General features: G+C 41.9%; 2 protein-coding genes across 3 annotated transcripts in view; one reads left to right on the top strand and one right to left on the bottom strand.

Annotated features, from left to right (window-relative positions):
• Nucleotides 1–17,748, top strand: part of LOC306933386 (transmembrane protein 132C) — a 222,321-nt gene that overhangs the window by 27,604 nt on the left and 176,969 nt on the right. The gene's annotated exons all lie outside the window — the stretch shown is intronic.
• LOC306933665 (globoside alpha-1,3-N-acetylgalactosaminyltransferase 1-like) lies at nucleotides 11,030–12,535 on the bottom strand (the record flags this gene model as incomplete). Its single annotated transcript, XM_079515976.1, has 2 exons — nucleotides 11,030–11,378; nucleotides 11,925–12,535. The coding sequence occupies 2 exons, from the start codon at nucleotides 12,533–12,535 to the stop codon at nucleotides 11,030–11,032; spliced, it is 960 nt and encodes a 319-aa protein (XP_079372102.1).

Genomic DNA, 17,748 nt, shown 5'->3' with positions numbered 1-17,748 from the left:
GAAATTACCCGCGAGGATCCGAGCTTTATATATTAATCCCTTCAACTTTAAAAATAGGTTTCAATAATAGACATGCGTGCGTTGTAATTATTACATTCTAAAGTGACAAGTCCATATTGTCTGTTGAACAGAGTCAACGAGGGCTGGGTCTCGTCATGCACCTCGACATGAGCGAGAGCGCTCTCTCTCCTTTCGCTTTGTCTCTCTCTCTCACCCCAATCCCGACAGCGCGCGTGCACACACACACACACACACACACACACACACACACACACACACACACACACACACACACACACACACACACAGTGTGGCTATATTTATGCAATCATGGTGACCCCCTTGAGTGAGCGAGGTGAAACGCAAAGCAACGAGCAATGTGGGACTAACCTCGCGTCACCAGGCTTTCCACCTTGAAGGAAAAATGTGGGACAGTTTTGTTGTGATTGTCAACAGCTCTGGTAAGAATGTTGGTGCGCTAAAATGCACTAATATTAGCCTATGCAAGTTTGCAACAGTCTCGAGAGGCGAGTTGCAGATAATATTGCAGAGAACACACAATGGCACACTATGGCTCCGGATCTATATCGGATCGGATCAGCCTCGTTTTGGTCGGACCGGTTCCAAACAGTCAAATCCTTCTCGGCTCCGTTTCGGACCAGATCCAAAACTTTCGGGGCCGTTTCCGGGGCGGGTGCGGCCAATTAGAATGTTTCTCGGATCCGTAGCGGTTCGGTCCAGATATCACCGGTCCTGTTTCGGACTGGGTCCAATTGTATGGAACCCTGTGTCTAAACAGCGGGGTCAAAGGTCCTACTCTAAACACCTACAGTACAGGGACAGACAGACAGAGAGACGGACACACATTGCCATGTAAAGGAGCGGTGTGCACCCCTCAAAAAAGGGCTTTTGGATACATTCTGGCACAAAGTGGCCTAGCTGTCACATATTAAGCTGTTATTTATTCGGAACACAATTCACCATGATATTCTTTTCATTAGAGATGGATCCCACGTACAGTACTGTATGATGCAAATAAATTATCAAAGCTTGGGAAACCGTGCTAGCTTTACTAGCACGGTTTGCGTAGGACTCACTGTAGCACAGAACTCCCTTTAAAGACTTCAGTCTTGTCAGGAGAGCTCAAACCATGTATCATCCTGTATGTGGGTGACCTTGGGGGAGGTTTACCAATAGATTTGGGGAAGGAGTGATGCCAGCTGAGGGAACATAAAAGAACGCAGAGACTGTGATGCACAGCTATTTTTCTTAGCTTTTTTTTTTCTTTTTTTTTCTTTTTTTACTTGCTCTCATTTTCAAAGCTTGCTGTGAATAAAAGGATTTTGGGGGAGGGGTGATTTTGGGGGAGGGGTGGACCTTCCTCCCATACAAACTGCAGGAACGGATTTTATTACGTTTATCCAGGTATAGTCCCTGTCCATGCCCCGCCCCTCCCCCCTCCGGCGTGCATTATTGGCATTAGCAATATAAGGGCATCTGATCATGAGATTGCTGTCTTAGTGGCTGCACTTCACAGTCTGAAAGCTGGCAGATCATTCAGGACCTTGAAGTGTCTTTAAAAGAGAAAAAGAGGTGCTTTGAACTCCGCTGGTGAAGAACACATGGAGCATGATAAACAGAGAAACCTGCTGTCCATTTCCATTAGAACAGCAAGTTGTGTTCTTTACCTGGGAAATCACTCACCAGCTTCACCAGACACAATGTCTGGCATGTACTGCAAGTGTGATAGTGATACTTTAATATAGCACAGTATTTATCATTTAATACTTCAATCACTTTCAACCTGGCTTTCCTGTTTTGAGCATGTAATTATAGACAATATATGTTCTTTACTTTAACCACATGAACCCTAGAGCATCCCTATTCTGGGCTTGTCATAATAGGCAAACATCTAGTGAAAATAGGTTAGCTTTCAGCAAAACAAATACCAGCTCTACAAGCTCACAACTTGTCCCAATGTATGAAATTTAGGAATAACCCATTAGTATCTCGTTTTCGAGAGGGTCCCAATGAGATGTGAGCTTATAGATTGGCTCTTTTAACCATGTGACGCTTTAGTGGTTAATATTTAACAGTCCAATTAACATATATCTTTCATAATTTTAACCGATTGTTCTTTCTATATCTTGCATTGTATGCCGTTTTATGCTGAACGATGCAGTAGAGTTTTTTTTTTCTTTTTCTGGTTTTTCAAAGGAATCCTTTGTGGTAAATGAAACCACACTCGGCACACACAGCATTTTAGTGACCTATACTTAGCTCAGATCATTTTAATGTTGGCTTATGCCTTTTCCCCATGGTGTACGGGAAATTGACTATGATAAAGATAGTGGTTTATCCATATACATGAAATTCTTATTTATTTATAATTTTGTTTAATTTGCTTATTCATGACTTACATGTTGTCATCTCAAGGTGGATGTTAAGTTTTTGTTGGATTCCTGTCTACTTGTTCCTCTGCTCCCAACAGAGCTTTGCCCTCACTGGTAAATGCTCTTCAGTGCTTACAAAGAGGCCAACTGATTCTGCCTTCCAAAAGGCCCTGCATTTAACCTGATTTATGACATCATTTAGCAACAAAAGCTGTCTTTGGGGGAGTGGGGGGTCCAGTGTCCATTAATAAGCTCAGTTTATGTTTCACAAAAGTCCGGAGGGACTCAGCGAATACAGATTGGCACACAAATCTGCTCTTGTCTTATCCTCAAAAGTCGAGGCCAAAATGTCTCAGCCCTCTTCCCTTATCCAGCTCCCTTCGTCTGTTGGATGGCACAAAGTTGGTGTTGTTCTCTGCCTCGAAGGAAACCTGTGATGATGCCCCAAGTCCTGTGATAACACCGTTCTAGATGCATCAGATCTCAGGATATTACGTGGAAACTCTTCTTCAGCATCCCTTAATGGCATTCCCACTCCCACTCCCCCTCCTGATCACAAACAGCGGTGCCTATCTGAGGTCCATTTCTCCATCCACAGCTTTACCAAGCAGGCCAGCAGCGCTGCACTGCGGTGTTTACTCTTTATCGGTCGATACTCTTTAATCCCCAAGATGATGCTTTCTCTCATGAACTCAAAAATAGCTCTTCCTCCCCCTCAGTGAAGCCACAGGCCCATTACTCTTTATTAGCTCTTAGCGTCTTAAAATGTGGCCATCCATTAGAGGTGATACAAACAAACATCCCTAGCAGGCCCCCGGTTGGACTGCCAGAAGACATGCATATGCGTGCACGTACATTCACACACATGGCACGTGCATGCACACAGGCACCGTACACATACTGGTGAACATGTGCATAAATAAACGCATGCGCGCGCGCGCACACAAACTAATCACTGATCTAATCTCCACTGACCTCCTTATCAAGAACAGTTATTGCAGATTAAATAGAGCTCATCTGGAGGATGAGGTGAGGAGGGAGGTGTAAATACACCTGGGAAATGGTCCCGTTTCAAGGTACCATTACTCTGTAGGTGACAATATCTCCTACCTCTATGGCCCTTATTTACACTCATCAGCTAAAGGCGCCCTCCGCAGACCTCTATCTGCCTGAATGATTCCTTTTCTATGGAAGCTGGCACAGACTAATGCCACACTGTGTCATATATTGATTCTTTTTCCTTTGCTTCTTTCTCAAATTTCTTGGTGACTCAACAGCATAGATCATTCCCAAATGATCCTTGAAGGAAATCTTATATTTATTATTCTTGACACCCGGGCACAAATTCAATAGCCCTTATTAATTGAACATGGTGAGAAATATGATGTGGGTAATTCAATGGGACTAGAAAGCTATCTCCCATCTTTCATATTTAAGAGCGTCCTGTTTGGCATTCCCTGTAAGTCCTTAGACCGTTTAGGAGACAGAGCGTAGGTCACAATGAGGAAAATTGTTAACCGATAGCAAAGAGGGTTACTTGCTTGTCTTTTAACATTTCTTTGATGGCTCAGTCAGTCAGTCAGTCAGTCAGTCAGTCAGTCAGTTCAAACAACAGCAGCTCAGCCTCTAGGGCATTTTCAGACTGGCCTCTATTTTGAGGAGTTCAGGAATGTTTATCTCCAGCACAATGATTTGAGTTCGGTTTTGGAAGTGTGACACTGGGCAGTGGAATCAGTACAGCTGGACTATGGAATGGACTAAGAGGTGGACCTAATGAAAATGGACAACTATTGCATTTTTATTTCACCATTTTATTATCGTTTTGTGCATGCTATCCAGTCTGATCCAGCGGATTAGAAATGTCAACTTCATGTCCTAAAACCAGTGACCTTATTTTGAAGAGGTTTGTTCCAGGCTGATTTTTATTTAGATTGCAAATAAGTAAACATAGTGTCTCTATTATATAATTATGCCTATCCATAATCAAAAAACTTTTGTTACCAGAGTACCAGCTGCAAGCGCTTCTGCTTCTATCCTATCATAATTCTCTATTAAGGCTCTTTAGCTCTCTTTTACTCTTTATCTCCACTCTCCTGTGTGTTAATTTAACTATGAGAGTGTGAAAATTGACCCTTATGTGCATTTTACTTCACTGTTTATGTCACTGATGTCTTATCCCTGTTGAACAGTGTGCGATGAACCAGAAAGACATGGGCAGCCAGACAGGCTGACAGGCAGGCATGCCACGCAGTCCCCTTCTCCTGTGTCCACTCAGTCCACCCACATCATTTGGTACAAGCGCTGGGTTGCAGAAGCTTGGCCCTTCTGATCATGTTGTCCTTCACTGTGGCTAGTCATGTACTCTTCTGTGAAGGCTGCGGCTCCTTGCTCTGGCAGTTGTGCTTCAGCCAAACACTCCTCGGTGCAGAGCCCCAGTGATACAATGGCTGAGCTTGTATGAGCCTGCTGCGTGACTAGTTAGCACTCACCTCTGGACCGCTATAGCTTCTTTCCTCCGCACATCTCACATTGGCCTGTCTGAGCCCTGCCTGGGTGGACAGCTTTAGGTGTGCAACTCTCCCCAGACCCGTCAACATGACAGCAGACTTACAGTACGATGGGTTTGGCCCCCGGAGCAGAAAGCCACTAATTGTTTACTTCAGAGTAGAACTAATTTAATAATTTTAAAACAAGGGTTTAAAATTAATAAACACATTAATACATTTATAAATGAATAATAATAATTATTATTATTTATTCAACCCTTCTTTGGCGCATTTGTTGTCACCGTACATTTGACTTGCACATACATAGGCCTACAGACAATTTGTCCTCATTTACCCATCAGTGGGCTCCTGGGAAATGGTTTCGGGTTAAATGTCTCTATGTTCTTCTTATTCCCAGAGGGCCTCTACCAATTCTGCTATGGCCACCCTAAGATAATGGTGACAAGCAATTGCATGTTACACTCAGATACAGGGAGTGTATCTGACCCATAAGAGAGAAATCCATAAAGGCAACATTAACATTCCAGAATGTTAATGTTCAATACTGGCATCTGTCATCTTTCCCAAGTCCTGTTCTATACTTGCTGTAATTGGACCTATGGTGAGAGGCCTATGTTGTCCGAGGAGGGCCAGTGGTGGTATGGTTGGTTGGTATGGTTGAACCGTAGCCCTGATGCAGTTGTATGGCTTCTGCTCTGCTCCATTAACCATGAGAAACCTAGGTCCATATTCTGGGGTGAACATTTTCAGTGAAGAGACAGTAGTTGACCCCAGTCAACTACTGTAAGTAAGTACAGTATATTGTGGTTAACCCATTAAAAGGAAAGCATCTGATGCAGCAACATACGTTTTTTCAGAAAACTGTTATAGGATTTACTGTTACAGTAGAAGACATGTTTAGAATTGGCCTCAGGCCTTGGGGTAAGAAATCACCATAGTGAGTCATATAGGTCAAAACTAATCTTCATAATCCTTCACTTGTCTAGTTTAAATGTGCTGAAACACAGAATATCTCAATGCTATGCACAAATACATATTCAAGTGTAGACCTATGCCAATTGCCAACAATCTCCATTCAAACCTGGATGGCCCCTCTATACCTATACTGTCCGTTTTCTGAGCAAGACAAAACACTCGCCACTACTGCCACTGCCAAATATGTGCAGTGTGCAGTTTACTGTCTAACATTCCTGTGGTGGCGCTCAATAATTGTTGGCTAATTTAATCATTATCCACATTTGCAGTACAAGAGCTGTTATGTTTTATTACAATAAATTGATCATATTAGTGATTTTGGAGCATAATTAGGCAATTATTATTTTTTGTTTTTTAGCAAGTTTTGTTCTAATAAGACATTATGATTCACCAAATGGGAAAAGGGAGACGCATTCCCTTCATAATGTGTCCTTGAACACCACTTAACATTGTGGCCAACAGCACTGAGCAGTGATGATGAGATTGAGCTGTGATGGTGAGAGTGGGCACATTAATAGAAACCTAGCTGCTACTCTCATTCAACTGCTCAGTCCAATGCTGTGAGTAAGAATGTTTGTTAAAGGACAACTTTAGTTTTTTTCAACCAAGTTTCATGTTTTAGGTTGTTATTAGAGAAAGTAAAAGATGAGTGTTCATCTTTTTTCATATGCTGCTTTCTTTCGTTTTAGGGATTTTAGCTGTTTTTGACAGGGGGTGGGGGCATTCGAGCATGGGGCTAAATACAAAATTTTATAGCGATTTCTTTTTTATCATTTACTATAGTCCTACTATACCCCAAGAAATTACATCTGGCCACAAAAGATCCCAGGATCTACTGAATGTGAAGGTAGCCTACTGGGGGGAAGCCACACTGTGTGTCATAGGGTCAATATGTCAGTTTGACACAATGATTAGATCCCGTGATCTTTTGTGGCCAGATGTAATTTCTTGGGGTCTAGTAGGACTATAGTAAATAATACAAAAATAAATCGCTATAAAACTTTGTAAAAAAAATACATATTTAACCCCATGCTCGAATGCCCCCACCCCCCTGTCAAAAACAGCTAAAATCCCAAAAACGAAAGAAAACGGCAAATGAGAAAAAAAATAACACTCATCTTTTACTTTCTCTAATAACAACCTAAAACATGAACCTTGGTTGAAAAAACCTAAAGTTGTCCTTTAAAGGTGATGATACCCGACTATCTAATTGGTTCAATTGGCCCTTCGCTAAACCCCACCCCAAAAAGCGATTGTCCAATGCCAATCCAAATCGTTTAGCAACCGTTTCTATGCTGGACAAGCTTTCGTCACCTCATAGCTGTCGATGTTATTTTGCATGGCTGTGTTGTTGAACACATACACAGCTTAATGTCTGGAAAGTTACACGACTGGCCCACCCAGGTGATGGCATTACAGTGCAACATGAAAACTTCATGAAAAACTGTCAGGTGCTCGTAAATTCATTGTTGGAAACTGTTTCTCCCTCTGTCATTTCCTCGTATTTCTAGATTATTGAAATAATGTCATGAACATTTTGTCCAGTGCATATAGCCTACTGCAGGCCCGGTTGACTAGATTTAGAAGACATTTTGATGCTCTTGCTACTGAAATGATCGATTATTTATATGGAGAAATCCCATCATTTACAGTAACATGCATCTCAATGGGCGAGAAGGACAGCTTGCCCTGTCTCCTCGCTGCTAACGTGCCTATTGGACAAGGACGGGTTGGGGAGGGACTTAGCGAAGGGCTAATTGATGTAATGCCCAAAACACACCCATAACTAATCCAGGGCTAGCGCTAGGCGCTAACACATTATTCCCACATAATGCGCCCTGTAGAAAGTAAAATTGCTGTGGACATCCTCCCACGGCGAAAGTTAAGACCATGCGCCATGGCACTATAAGTTCCACCGTTAAAATTGGGCCCTCCGAGTTAAATGAGATTAAATTGATATTGGTATTGTAGCCTGCTATTGGTTGCATGAAAAATTGAAAATGTATCTAGAGTCACCACATACTTGAACTCTAGAGTCTAGTCTTAAAAAAAAAGTACTGCTTTTTTCCGTCTACATCAAATTGTCTTTAACAAAAATAGCCGATCTACAAGCTCACATGTCAAAACGCGACACGTTGTAATATTGTAGATCAGCTATTTTTGGCCAATGTTTCCCCCAGAATATGCATGCTGGGGTTGGTTAAGGGTGTCTGACTATACATGGCACTCAGCCTGGACACTACATCTTTCCTTGGCACAGACTACCTGTACATGACGGTTCTGGAAGGTGAGCATCCCTCCCCAGACACATCAGCATGACAGCTGAGGGACGCCTGGATGAATGGCTCTAGCCTCATCGGGGTTCACTGTACAACTGACTGTTGTTCACCAAGAAACACACACACACACACACACACACACACACACACACACAAAACCTCATTTATTATGATGAAAAGAAAATTAAGAAATAATTGAAATGTTTGAATTTGTCTGGCTCAGCATAATGCTGACTATCTTTTTACAATTTAATGTTACACAATAGGGCAATTTAATTATATATGATATGAATCATAAAGTGTATGCTGAAATAGTCCTTTTTTTCTCCTTCACTTGAATTAGCATTATGCTTTTTTTTGTCCCAGTGCATCTGTGCCAGTTGGAGGCAAGGGTGCATGAGGATACGTATATATTTCATCCACTTTCTATTCTCTCTCTATGAGGAAACGGAAACTCATTTTTATTAACTTGCATTTACTGTATATTTTACTTATTTCTGCTGTAGCAGTGCTTCATGTATATTTTATATGCATTATTTATTTTATGTTATGTATCAGAGAGATGATACAGTGAATGTGAAGAACTACACTGTCTGTTGCTGCTATTTGGCTGCTACCTGCTGCGAGGATGAAATAGTGTCAAGTTGTGATGCCTGTAGATCTGCTATTCTCAGTGAATGTTCGCCACAGAAGAATAGGGATATTTTATCTACCCTTTTGCTTAAACGGCACACAATCTGTAAGAATTAAGGTCCCTGCACACTGCTGTTTTTTCAGATGATTTTCTGCCGTTAAAGGTGATATAGCCAAGTTTTCAGCCAAAATTTAAAATATATATAAATGTATTTTGGCCTTTTCCCCCTCTATCTTTCCCTATATTATGACGCTGAGGTGTTCTCCTGCAACAGCACACTCCCCCTTTGTCCCCCTGTGGCTGAATGCACTGTTTATATCCACTACAGTTTACTATACGGGACGTCGGGGGGGATTTAAACTTTTAGCCAATTGCAGCGCGAGGCTGTGACGGTGTGTTCAACCCAGCAGTATTATAATGAAAACACGATGCGATTTCAATTGCAATGTATAATATTATCCCCATATCTTAGTTTCACTAACATTGTTCATGTGAAATAGTATGTTTATGATTGAATGATGAAATTACGAGAATCGCTATGTATAGTGCATGGTTGGGTGGTGTGAAACTAGTGAACAACACCAGCAGCAGTCACAGAACGACTCGGACCCCAATAAAGTCTCCTGGTTAGGCCTACATCAATATCGTTCATGTGGAGTGGGTTGTATGTGCTTATTTGTTGAAATGGTGGAAGTGGAAGTGAGTAATAGTATCATTTCACCAGCCACGACCACCGCGGCGACTGCCTGCCGGCCGGCTTGAAGCGTGCATTCAACCCGTGTTCGCCAGCGGTGACAGGCTAGCCGTCGCGGATCATCATAGCGATTTTTCTTCATTGCAATGAATAACCGTGGACAGAGTAGTTCACATGAACGATGCTGTAGTGGCTGGGGCATTTGAGGGGCAATATGTTTTATATGCACGATTACAAATAAAAGAGAGAGAATTGAATTGAGAGCCAGTGAGTCTCCTCCTCCGCTACTTCCTCATTTGAGGGACTCGTCGTGTCAGTCGTGTGATATTGCGATTATGCTACAGTTACCCTTAAAAAAACATGTCAACTCAATGTCATTGTTGTAACTAAGATATCGATAGAAATTCATAATTTTTTAATGTCATATTTAGCCATACGAGCGCAATATCCATAGCGTCCCTCCCAGCAGCAACAACAATCCCATAGCCTGAAGTGACCTGGCTCAGCCAATAGAATGAGGGGGGGAGGGGGGTGGAGCTAGATTTGCATTTGTTTGGAAACACTCACGCACTTTGTGTACAAACACTGGAAACTTGTGTATACCACCTTTAAAAAAAAAAAAAAAAAAAAAAAAAAAAGGACCTTTACATAAAAATAATTGATCTTCATCTGTAGGCTATATTATTACAAAACAGTTGTAATGATAGACAGAACCAGAAGATATTGTTAAAGTTGGCTTAAGCTTCATCACTCCCTCCAGCAGTTTGGCGTTTACTTTTCACATCCATTTATTTAGCTTGTTGCATTGGGATTAAGTCATGTGTTTGTGTTTTCTCTAGGTAGGTAGATGCTGTAGTTCAGATTTATTGCCTTCCAAATGTCCTCAGAAATGTGTGTAATAACGTCTTCTTCCCATTTTAGTTTTGCCCGGCCTTGTTTCTTGCTGCTTGAGGCTATTATCTAAAATAGGATAAACTACTGAGATTTGATGTGGCACTTTGCTATAGTTTGCAAGAATTGCACAAGTGGGTGAAGATCACTGTTGGTCTTTCAGTTTTTTTCCACGGATGTAACTTCTTCTTTGTAGATAACAAAAATCAGACCAGTCTGAAGCGAGTGGTGCAACAGCACCCCCTATTGGTACTCTAAACGGGCATAGTCACATAGTCACATAGATTGGGACATAGGGACAAAGCGGTTCCTTGGAGTGGTTGCACCACTCAAAAATGTGGGAAATAAAACATTTCTATTTTCAATTGCTCATCTCCGCAGAGAGATTGTAGAGGCGATGGCGGGTGCAAGCCTTCAAAGCAACCAAAGGTATGGCACCCCATATCTTGCAAGTCTGATCGGACCCTACAAACCTTCCCACGTGCTCAGATCAGCCAACTCATGCGTTGGGTTGAGTTGGCTCAACCCAACGCATGAAGTTCCTTTGTAATTTACCCTGATGTTTATGTATGCATATTGTAACCTTGGCTACATTGAAAATGAGGGCTTGCCCTGAATTGTACTGTGATGATAAGGTGATGATGATCTATTTGGGGCTATCCCTCCCATCCTGGCCGTATATCAGCGTAGTCCTTGATGATTCCCGAGAATCTGATTATTTTGACCTCGGGCGTTCCCTTGGCTTGCATGTCCTGCCACTGATATTCTGGAGACAGAAGTTTGGTAGGCTTATTGAACCAAAAAAATTGGTTCAGATGACTCTCTTCCCCCCATGCTGCCTCGATGCCCCGGCGGGCGTCCTGCTCAAAGTTGTCGTTGCACATTGACAGCATATGATGCACGGACGACGGCTCCCCTCCAAAGGCGCCCCCGGCATAGTAGAAGTCGCCCTCGTCCGCGGACATGACCGCTTTTGACTCCGGCCTGCGTTCGTAGGGGAGCTGGCTGCGTTCGGAGGCGTAGTAACCCGGAAGAGTTTGGGACGTGTGGAGCGTTGTCCCGGCGTTTTTAGTGGAGGTACCTTCACTAAAAACGCCGGGACAACGCTCCACACGTCCCAAACTCTTCTCCCTTCTGGCTCCAAAACTATGGAATGCACTTCCCATTGCAGTCAGAACTGCAGCCTCACTCCCAATCTTCCGCCGTAGTCTGAAAACCCACCTCTTCAGACTCCACCATGGCCCGTAGCACTTGCCCTAGCCTAGCCCCTTAGATAGCACATTATGTAGACTTAGATAGTATTTTAAACAGACTTATAGCTTGTTATGTAGACAGCTCTAGAATTGCACTTTATGTAGTCATAGCACTTTATAGTACACATGTATAATATATTATATAGTATAGTATGTATAGTTTACATAGATACTCCACTGTTACGTTCTTAGTTTACGCATGATTCATGATAACTACTTTTTATACATGTGATGTATGCCATGCTTTTTGTTTTTGCTTAATGTAAGTCGCTGTGGATTAAGAGCGTCTGCTAAATGCCTAAATTGTAATTGTAAATTGTAGTAACCCGGGTGGATCACGGCGACCAGCTGCCCTAGACTCTCCGTTCCCCAATGGGCGTGGAACTTGGAATCGACGTCTAAACAGAACACGTAGTCGGCACCATCTCGTAGCTCCGTGTCGATGAGATTGGCGATCCCTTTGAACCTGGCAGCGCTGATATCCTGCCATCGTTTTGCATTCGCCGCTTGCCTGACGAACAATTGTCGTCCAGCGGCCATCTTGACGGCGGGGATTTGGTCGGGTTGATCCGTAAAGACATAGTAATGGACCTTGAATCCCACAAAGAAATGTTGCTCCGCGGTTTCCAAGAAATCTTTGAGGAAACGGATATATTTCCCAACGGCTGTGACTGTGACCGCGACGGTGATGTCGCGGGGCGCATATATGGCGTCGAGCAGCGCCGAGTCAAAAGTGCCTTCCCACACTATGGGGGCTAACCACGGGGTGATTGCCACAACATTGGTACGGCCGCTCACAGCGCTGGGCTTCTTGTAGCGCAGGTGCTCCGATGCTATTGGCGAAGACAGGTCGGGTGCTTTCCGACTATTGTCGACTTCTGTCGAGCAGGAGTGAACAATGGCCAACATGATCATTCCCACTATGAATATCGACATTAGACATATCCTCCGCCCTTTCCAAAAACACCGCCGTGGGTCTTCAGGGAGCCTCAGCCAAGTCATTTTCTGGGGCTGGTCCTCCTGGTCTAGCTTCCTCAAACTGAACAGGTTCTGAATCTTCTGTTCTTCAATCTGTTCCAACTTCAGTTCCAAATCCAATCAGAAGCCGGATTGTTCTGTGATCTGATGTACTTAGTTGAGTATTTCTTATACTATATTGGTATAGTTGAGCAGTTAATTCCTTTACACATACAGTAGTCTGGTTGCGTCTGCAATTTAATGAGCTATGTCAACGATTTTATAGTGAAATTGTGACATCACGAAAAGCTTGCTGTTGCCACGGTTACAACTACAGTACCTATTTGACGTGCTACCACTATGATGCATAGTGCTGTGCTGTCATGAGAATATACATCTATATATGGGGAATACCAGAAAATATGTATTATTCTTAAAATCACACCCGTGTGAAGTGAGGGGCGCTCTTATCATTATACTTCATCATACATCATAGTGAACTGAATTTATGTGATTGGTTAGTTACATCTTCGTCATATATGGCAGACTTTTTTTTAATGTTTGTTTTTGTGGCTTTCGCCTTTATTTTATATTTTTGATAGAGGGATAGATATAGTAGGCTGACAGGAAATGGGGAGAGAGATTGGGGGTGACACGCAGTAAAGGCCGTCGGGATCGGGACTCGAACCCGCGGCACACTGCCAGACTGGACTACCAGCCAGGGTGCCTGGACCGCGGAAATAGCCAAGGTCACAGTGCTTTGCAACGCGATGCCATTGTGAGCTTGTAGATCTGCTGTTTTTGCTGAATGCTTGCCTATATGACATGCCACTGCATGCCCAGACTATAGGGACGCTATAATGTACAGTCTCAAATCCCTGATTGCCAACGTTTTGGAATATCACCAGTTAATGTTAATGTGTTTGTGCAATGAACCTGCTGTTGAGCATCCACGTCACATGCTTGGACATAACCGTTTAACATTAACGCAAGCTGACAGGCGGAACACATCAACATCCGCTAGCTTTCTGCACTGTGTTACGATAACTGTGTTATCCAAGTCAAATTAAGCTCTAATCAAGCCCCGAATATCGCATTTTACGCAGCTATGCACATAAAGACTGCACACGTGCGTGCGTGCGAGAGCGTGCACGCGAGGATTTCGGCCGGTTTTAGGTAGAGGACATTGGCCGTTAGCCAAACATGCTACATCATTTAAAACAAAGCCCCCGATTATAAGGAATAAAACAATTACGTCAATTACGTCAAGGGTAGTGGGGGATCTTTTGATTCATTACGTCAATAGCATTAAGGGCAATAAGAGGGTTAAACAGAACTAATGCTATAGAGGTGGAATCCAGGTGCCTGCCTGGGGAAGGTCTAGTTTTGATCAAAACGTTGCCCATTTTGGGCGGGAACCCCTTTTGGTGTTAGCATTATGTTATGCTTTAGCTATTGAGCTACGAGCTTGTAGGTCTATTTTTGAAAAATCGAAGAACGACTGACATAGAAACATAGCTTTTTCAGAAAACTGTCAGGATTTAGAAGACATTTTTAGAATCTGATCTCAGGTCAAAATGGGTTAAATAAGTGTTCCTATTGTTCCTATAGTGCAGACGGACGGTGTCTGCATAAAAGTGCCTAAAAGAAATTGCTCAGTACCGACAGCGGTCAGCAAGTGGATTCATGAATGTATATATTAGGGCTTTCACTTCTAGTGATTTTTACTAGTTGACTAGTTGCCTAGTTTACTAGTCGACTAGTTGTTTAAAACCCTGTAAGACCCAACGATGCTTCTCGGTAACATTTTTATTTTAATGAATTACTTAATTATTATTTTTTCTGTTCTTTTTTCACCTAAACATCATCATTGATGTTCATTGTTTAGTCTTGCAATGCCATTGGCCATGATATTTGCATATAAATACCCCCCACAGAGGCACAAATTTACAGAACTTCAAAATCTCTGGATATCTTTTTTATCAAAATTGACCTATGACCTTTAATCTTTAACCCTGATAAAAGTAACTAAAATGCATGTAATACATATATTTGTGTGATCATTAGAATGTCTAGAACATGTATTATGTATTATTGTAAAAGATATCCACCGAATGTAAATTATTAATTTATTATTATTATTTTAATAATTATTATAAATGTGCATACAATTTTCATAATTTTTTTCTTTCTAGGCCTACCTAAAACGTTTATTTTTTATAATAGTTGTACATTAAGAAATCACACCCATGTGAAGTGAGGGGCGCTAATATATTTAAGCAATATTACACGAGAGGGTGTGGGTTAACGTGATTATTGCCACGACCGGGATGCGGTGAGGAACGAGACGAAGTCGAGTTCCGCAAGCATCACTGAAGTGGCAATAATCACGTTAACCCAAACCCTCGAGTGTAATATTGCAATTATACAACAGTTACCCTTAAAACTAAGAAAATCGCTGAAAGAATATATTTTTTTAATGACAGATGTAGTCACTACGACCACAAATGTCCCAAGAAACTAGCTAGCCTAGCCACCGAGTTTGCTAGCGCTCTGGGAGAACAGAGCAGCTGAATTCTTTGTTTTGATTAGGTGGTGAATGGTGCTGGTTTAACCCACGGCTAGAAGGCTGTTTCAACCAATCAGATTGCTTCCTCGAAACGACCTGTGGTATAATAAAGTCTAACTCATGTTGATTAGGTGATGTAATGGTGATGTAAAACAATCACCATTACAATCACCCACGGGTGTGATTTTTCAAGTATTTTCAAAGCAATTATTCACATATATTTTTCCCCATACACCCACATGGCAGCACAAACACTAAACAAAATCTTCAAAGAAACATCAGGATATGTCCATGAATACAAAGCAAATAAACAAAAAATAAAAAATAAATAAAAACAATTGGCTCTATTTTCCCACTATGGTCAATTTTTTTATTCCCATAGGCTGTATCATGTTTTAAGGGTCAATTCAGGGTCTTCCTTGATCTCTTTCAATACAATTTAGGAGGTCATATACGGTAGGCCTACCTCATTTCATTGTCTCTCTTCCAAATCTCCAAAGTATTTCTCATTAGTGTATTGTCAGATACAGATATAGAAAGGTATTGTTTTTTATTGAAACCTTGCTTCAGAGTTCACATTTAACCATAACGTATTAGTTAGATTTGAGCTGCATAATAATGGTACTGTCTTTAATATTGGGAAAACATTGAAGCCCACTTTTCTAAATTTTTACATTTTGTTTTTAATCTTCCCATACAAATATTTATGTATGGGTACGTTTTGTTTTCTTTTTACTTGGCGTGCAGTCCATAACCACTTTAAATAGTTGGACCCCAGACGTTGGATCTATCTAATCGTCTGGCTACTGCAAGACTAAGGCTTCACTCACACCTATACATCTAGCATACAACATTGTTGCATGCTAGATGTAAACAAACGGTAAGTGTCATGGCCGCCCCAATGCATTTCCAATGGAAGTCACATGGTTTGACACAACATTTTTGTTGTACGGCTTTCGGCTGTGTTTCGACTGCCCCCCTCCCCCTCATACAACAAAAATGTTGTGTCAAACCATATGTGACTCCCATTGGAAATTAATTGCGAGCTTGCAACAGTCAACAAGTCTCATGCATCAGCTATACAACAATCTGTTGTGCAGGTGTGAGTGAAGCCTAAGACTTCTTGAATGTGTATGAAAAGAGACAGGGCATAAGAGTTGGGAAGAAGGACAACAGGTAATCATCAGGTAACATGCCATGCCATACTGTTTAATGGTTCTGTGTAGTAATGTCACAGTCACTGCATATACTTCACTATGATTATTAGGGCATTGTACTGAGGCATTGTACTGAGTGAGCGCAATATTTTGCATGTTCTTGTGCTATTTCTTGTTTACCTTTTTTATAATTATATTCCTGGTTTGGTCCTTGATAGAAACAATTTTATATGATTTTGTCCTTTTTTACATTTCTAGGCCAAGTGTTTCACCATCAGTATTCAAATAGTGATGCACCGAAATAAAAGATTCTTGACCAATGCCGTAACAATTTCTTTTATATTTTGCAATTCTTTTGAAGTAGTACCATTGCTGCTGTCATGGCTGTGACTCCAAACATAATGGGTCATTCTTTTGTCTCTGCAATAGTTTATAGTTTATAGTATACCAGTGGTTCCCAAAGCGGGGCCCGGGGATACCCAGGGGTCCTTGAGGGATCGCCAGGGGTCCCCAGCTAAATGATAGTTTGGAACCATTTAGTTTGGGTCCATTTTGGTTCCATTTGTACACACTCAGAGTTAAATGAACATTGGTTTTACAATATAAATTGGGGGTCCCAGAGATAGAAAATGCCATTAAATGGGGGTCCGTAACCTAATTCAGGTCAAGCTGGGGGTCCTTGAAATTAAACGAGTTGAGAATCACTGCTAGAGCCGTTTTGAAATTCTTCTCTTATGGGGGTCTCTGGCATATCTCTTCAAATGGGGGTCCGGGCCTGGGCCATGGCTCAGTGGTCCAGGCACCTTGGCTGGTAATCCAGTCTGGCAGTGTGCCGCGGGTTCGACTCCCGATCCCGACGGCCTTTACTGCATGTCTTCCCCCCATCTATCTCCCCATTTCCTGTCAGCCTACTGTCTGTCCCTCCATAAAAAATATAAAATAAAGGCGAAAGCCACAAAAAAAATCATTACAAAAAAAAAAATGGGGGTCCGTGGGCTAATTAGTGTCAATTTGGGGGTCCTTGACATGAAAAGGTCCAAATCCCTCATGCCGTGTTGTTGTTTCTCTAGTGTGGAATTGTTTTGAAGGTGTATTCACACCAGACACATTGTTTTGAAGGTGTATTCACACCAGACACATTGTTTTTAAGGTGTATTCACACCAGACACATACACATTGTTTTGAAGGTGTATTCACACCAGACACATTGTTTTTAAGGTGTATTCACACCAGACACATACACATTGTTTTGAAGGTGTATTCACACCAGACACATTGTTTTTAAGGTGTATTCACACCAGACACATACACATCACATACGTTGAAACGCAGGAAACACACTATACTGTTTTCTGGTCATGTTATGAACGTGGAATGTGTTTTGGCTCATTTAGACCGAGAGGCTGTCATACAGACCCATGGCTATGTTTCTATGTCAG

The sequence above is a fragment of the Electrona antarctica genome (genome assembly GCF_951216825.1).
Source record: "Electrona antarctica genome assembly, chromosome: 12".
NCBI classification, from domain to species: Eukaryota; Metazoa; Chordata; class Actinopteri; order Myctophiformes; family Myctophidae; genus Electrona; species Electrona antarctica.
The sequence above is the reverse complement of the archived record's forward strand: the minus strand, read 5'-3'. Positions and strand labels throughout refer to the sequence as shown.